At 44.0% G+C, this 5,749-nt stretch overlaps 1 protein-coding gene across 1 annotated transcript; it reads left to right on the top strand.

Annotated features, from left to right (window-relative positions):
• The first annotated feature begins 1,891 nt into the window (after positions 1-1,891).
• LOC146776076 (thymosin beta-15A homolog) lies at positions 1,892-2,290 on the top strand. The gene has a single exon (XM_085637264.1). The coding sequence runs from the start codon at positions 1,892-1,894 to the stop codon at positions 2,027-2,029; it is 138 nt and encodes a 45-aa protein (XP_085493390.1). The 3' UTR covers positions 2,030-2,290.
• The last annotated feature ends 3,459 nt before the right edge of the window (positions 2,291-5,749 follow it).

Here is a 5,749-nt window from a genome sequence, read left to right as displayed (position 1 = left end):
GTTCATGTAAATATAAGTAATTTGGCACACAAATCCTACTGCAGGAGCACAGGGGAAATTAACATAATGAGAGTGAGCAGCAACTGGTTGCTATTGCATCCTCTGGCCCATTTTAGATGTGAGGGTGTATTTTTATACTAATAAGAAAGCGCTAAATGCTGGATTATACTACTTGTGTAGTTCTGCATACTCTCACATAATTATGCTGTAATTTTGAATAATTATGCTACAGCAAATTGCGTGAGCTGTGCCCACTCCTAATAAATATTTGCCTAAAACTGACCCTTTTCTCTCAGCAGTCGTCATCCAGAATGTGACTGTATTGATGTTTAATAACTGCGTAAAGTTATGTTACACCTGTGAACTGAATAGTGGTGAAAGAGGTGCTGAGAGCAGTGGCAAGGGTTTGCCAGAGATGCCACATAATCAGATGAGGAAGGAGTGCTCCACATACTGCCTGACAGAGCGTTGACTGGATTGTCCAAGGTCTCTGTCCTCGCAGTCACTTGTGATTTGTTTGGAGCGCTGACCATAAATGGCGGAAGGGGACTGCAGAAATCAGTGTGGCACAAAGAATGTCAAACTTGGGCTCTTTTTTGCTTGCCAAATGTTTGCAATGAATTCCAGGAAAGGGTCATATAGAACCCCATTCCAAGATGGGTGTCTGCTTTTAGCAGGTTATTAAAGGTTCACAATCAAAGGCATACTAGAGCCTTTACTTGTAATGTCAGTTCCTGTTTGAATCTCATATAAAGGAAACAATGACAAGAAGAAGATGGGTTGCAAAGTATTTCTTCCCTAATTTTCTGTAGCATTATTTGCCCTTTTGCTACTAGCAATTTGAATTTCTTTTGGATTCTTCCTCTGGATTTATTCCTGGCTCTTTTCCCTCTTTGATAAAAAGGGATGTTTGGTGCCTTGCTAATTATTTCAGTGTTAACTTCAAACATGAAATGATTGTTTCCCCCTAACTGGGACACTCTTACAGAGATACCTGATACCTTTCGTTGATACTAATCTGTGCAGAGAGCACCGTGGCTACTAGGATTAGTTCCCTCGTTCTTGGGTAATCAAGAAACGGACTCCACAGACCTTCTCAGCATCCAGTCCTTGACACACTAGCATGTTTCCCATACCATCAAACTATTTGTGTTGTGACAACTCAGTACTCTGTATATCTCCCACAGATGCAGTGACAATACGTTCCCAGGTCTCCCGCTATTACGCTCCCATGAGACCACATCAGTAGCCAACCCTACAAGCAGCAACTCAGCCTGTCAGGTATGTCTCTGACCCACATAAATATATGATTATCTAGTTCTATGCGCATATATTTCACCAGCCTTTCTCATGAGGTTATGTGAAAGGAATATGCCCCGCTCGGGCCCAGGCCCCACCCAGTGCCACAGTTGCTGAGTGTCCCTTGTGTACGCATCGCTCGGGTCGACCTCCGCGTCTCCCTCCTGGACAGTCGCGCTCCTTCTTCTACAGCTCCATCTTGGGCCTGCGCAGCCGCTACGAGTGCGATGTAGGTCATCTGTACTAGGCAGTAGAGCACTTGTACTCGCTGTGCTGCTCTCTTCCTGCAAGGTAGCCCAACTGAAGCACCAAGGGTTCATTACATTGTGTTGAAAATCCATCCCAACTGCAGCATCTGCTTCCGGTTGTAAGCTAAGAAGCCTTATTGAAACCTGCCTGACAGACCAGTGAACCACGCAGCAAGGTATCACACTTTAGTCGTTTGAAGGTGCAAAAGCAGCAATTGTTCAGCATCTTCCCAGGGCAATTTTGCAGAGTGGCTAAATGCACCTAGGCCAGTCCATCTGTTGGCATGAAGTGGTTGGGAGAATCCAAGAACATGATTGTGACTGGCAGGCTAAGTGGAAGCAAAATGTCTGACAAGCCTAATATGTCGGAGGTCGAGAAATTTGACCACAAGCAGTTAAAGAAGACTTCCACAAAGGAGAAGAACACTCTGCCTCCAAAGGAAACAATTGACCAGGAGAAGGAGGCCTGCAAGAAATCGTAGAACTAGCATTGAGAACATACTCTGCTTTCGTTTGCTGTGAATATATTAACGTCTTTAGTTTGAAATCGTGTATATAAATGCAACACAAACCAATCACTGCCTGTTTGTATTCCAACACACCTGCTGCTTTGAAAGATGAACCCTTTACCCCTTTGATTATAACCCACCCACAGCTGTCTGCTACTCCTGTATGCAGTAAGCCTCTATGGAGGATGAGGCTTTAGCCAAAGGATGGCAAGCTTTAACATGTGGGGCCTTTGAGAATGGATCGGCTTATGTTGTGTGTTCATGGAGATTTTGTCTTTGTTCAGAAATGTATGATAATAAATAAATATACTTTTTTGGAATATGCCTTCTTCCTTGTTTATGTTTGTCAACATCAACAGAAGTTGTCACATCTATCACAGGAATTCTCTGTCATGCTGTCAGAATTCAAAGGTTCTCCTTACTATTTTTTGCATGTGCTACTTTAAGTGACACATGCCCCTAACACCTTCGTGAACTATTGGTGAGCAGTTGACGTCAAAGGGTCGTAGGCACAGCGAGCATCTGCGGCACTGCCAGATAAGAAGCTATCCAATTTCATGTCCATTGGCATAAATAAGCAACAGAATCACATAAAGGTCAACGTTCATTCAAAAACCATACCAAGTGTTCGTTCCCTTTCATTGCAAAACCTGGGTGCAAACAGCAGAAGGATGATGAAGATCCATCCTGGAGCAGAATATGAGAGTCAGTGGTCAATCCAGGGACAAACACCTTTACTCCTTCAAGATGCGATCGCTAGGAACTCCAACACAGCTGAGCAATTAGAGATCATTGGACTCATGAGAATAATGCATTAAAGATCCCCAAACAGCTGATCATCAATCTTTCTTCCTAGAGCACTCTTACGAGTTGCAAGTCCCTAGGAAACAGAATAAAAGTAATGGGTGCTGGAACTGTAAATTAGGACTCATTGCAACCCATCTCTTAAACTGCAGGTACTGCAGTTTCTTGATCTATACTACCCTTCTATCCAGTTTCAACTACTGTCTTCTCTCCATCTTCTTGCAGAGGTGAAACCTTGGGTTAGGTATATTTCTCACTGTCATGAAAGTGGTTTATTATTTGGTGCAGTTGGCAGACCACACTGAGTAATAAACTCACTACCCGGACTCAGTCCAGTCAGAGTAGTTTGAAAAACCTTGCTTCTACCCTCGATAGCTGTGGCTTAGATGTCAGGCTTTATCAAAATAATAAGTGTAAAGGAGTAAGAAGAGCCAAAACAGTTGAATAAGAAAGAAACAAGAATCAATCGAAATCCAACATCAAGTTGTATTTTTATATTTACATAGATACCTCAATGAGCAAAGTCCACAGGCAAGTTACCGATATGTGAATTTTCAATGGAACAATAAATGACTACTTTTTCATTCAGCACAGTAAATCATTGTAATGGGCCGTGCTTGTGGTCAACTTTTCAAACTTGGGAAAACTTTTATAGAGTTGTATACTACTCCAGCCCACTTTGGGGGGCCAAATCTGACAAAAAAGCGAGTCAAAGGGGGCAAAAAGGCTTGGTTGAACCGTCACATCACAGTCAAAGCAATTTTCAGTCCAGTTTCTGGCTCTAAGGGGGCACTGCTAGACTCCAGTGGAGTGCTCCTGATGCAAAGGATACAGGATGCAAAAGATGTTGAAGAATGCTGATCTGGTAATGGGGGTCTTCCTGGGGCTACTCCTCGGTACATGAACATGGTGGGGTGACTGGCCACAGGGGTTGATGTCCCTCAAAGTCAGGTTGAAGTCCAGCCAAAAACAAGTTGCCACTGGTCTACGTCTCTCCAGTTACAGTTAAACCATTGGTTCACTATAACTGGCAATAACCTTCTTGCTGGGTAGACCGAACTGCACTACAATGACTCTCCCGGGTTTAGCAGACTCAAGTGCAACTTTTGAGGGCCAGGACCCGGTCTCCCAGGCTACACATTGGAAATCAGCGATGTACCTGGCTACAATCTCACTAAGGCAGGCTTCTGAAGCTGTTGTGGTCCTGTAGCTGTTTCAGGAAGTCAGCCAACTGACTCTTGGGATCACTTCTTCTATCACAGGCTCTGAGACCATTTTTCCTTGAGCAGGGCACCACAGGCACAGTCCTCTCTTTGCTATCCCAAAGTGTAGCAGGTGCAGTCCGTCCTTTGTGAAGCCTATCTTTGCCAGGTCCAGTGAACAGAAGAACTGCTCTTCTTTGGTCCACTCTTCAGTACAGGGGTGATCTGAGGTCTGGGTGCCAGGGTCACCACTTTTATGCCCAGTATGTTCCATCGGAGGATGTGCTGACTACTGTACAATGGGTTACCAGGTCCCCTCTCATTTAAAGGCTACTTCCTTTAAAGAGTGCATCTAGATAGTGCAGAATGCACTATTCTGTCCACTCTCAACATGGCAGAACCCTTCTCTTGGTATCTGAAGTTCCCTAGCCCACCCTAAAGGTCTGACTACCTGGGTGATACAGTTATTTGGAAAAAAAGGTTTGGCCATGGCTTCCCCCACTCTATTCTCGACGTCAACTTGTCTTCAAGGACAAAAGAGCAGCCACTCTTGTGTGGGTCAGAGAGAGCTTTCCATTTGCAGTTCAACTTTGAGGCTCACACCATGTTTGGCCTTCCTGCCAGGGAGAGCTCACATCGTTTCCAACTGTAGGCCTTTTGTATTCCTTCCTGAGAGTCCGTCACACCTCCTACCTGGAGGGCAGAAGGCTGTCTCGTGGTCAGCAACCATAAACAGTCATTGGAAAACTTTGGACAACAAAGTGGTTACTTTAAAAAAATTACTTTAAATTTGGTTTGAGCATCAAGTTGGGTTAAATACAACAATTCCTTTGCTGGCTTTAATTATCATAATTAGTAGTCCCATTCAAAAGGTAGTATTGCTGAGTTGTCTGTTTGCAACCCTGCACTCATAAGAGCTACTAGCCATTCAATCTACAGTAAAAATGACACTGTGGGATTTTTACTGACAGGACATGTACAAACACAACTCCCACTTATTAATATACAGCACTCTGCCTTAGAGCTCACTCAGCCTGTGTTAGGGGTGAATTACATATATATATTAAAAAGGAAGGTTTGGGTTTTCCCATTACTTTAAAGGACAAAGTTGAGTTAGCAATTTAAACTGCTCTGCCAGCCAGCAATGGTGGGCTCGGAGTCATACTGTGCTTTGTCACATTCATGTTGGCACAATAAGTGCTACAGTCTATGATAGACACTTTAACATAGAGGCCCTGGGTACTTAATACTAGGGACATATAAGCAAGTTATCTTACACCAAGCATCTAAGAGAATTAACCACACTCTTGGTAGTTCTCCTTGACTATTCATCTAGTGTGGGGAAACAGACTGGTCTTTGCAGGGCCTATTCATTTCTCGCATCCCTCTCCTAGGATCAGTCCCTTGGGGAAGTAAATCCATCTAAAAAATCACAGGTCACAATCTAAATTGTGCCCTTGATAGGACTGTGTCTCAGTTCATCCTTTCCCTCCCTTTTTCTTGAAACTGAAGAGCACTGGCCTCACTAGCCCTTACCTTAGCTAGGGCAGCATCTAACATGCCCACTGAGGCCACCCAACACTTAGTAGTTGCACCAGGATCAAAAATGGTCAGCAGGTGCATCTCGCTTCACAGGACCTAACTCACATGACAGGCCAATGATGCCCTAAAGTCAAGCAACCAGCAG

This window comes from Triturus cristatus, chromosome 12, assembly GCF_964204655.1.
Source record: "Triturus cristatus chromosome 12, aTriCri1.1, whole genome shotgun sequence".
In the NCBI taxonomy this organism is placed as follows: domain Eukaryota; kingdom Metazoa; phylum Chordata; class Amphibia; order Caudata; family Salamandridae; genus Triturus; species Triturus cristatus.
The sequence above is the reverse complement of the archived record's forward strand: the minus strand, read 5'-3'. Positions and strand labels throughout refer to the sequence as shown.

Coding starts and splice junctions, on each gene's coding strand:
- LOC146776076 (XM_085637264.1), top strand. CDS start 1,892: ATGTCTGACAAGCCTAATATGTCGGAGGTCGAGAAATTTGACCACAAG.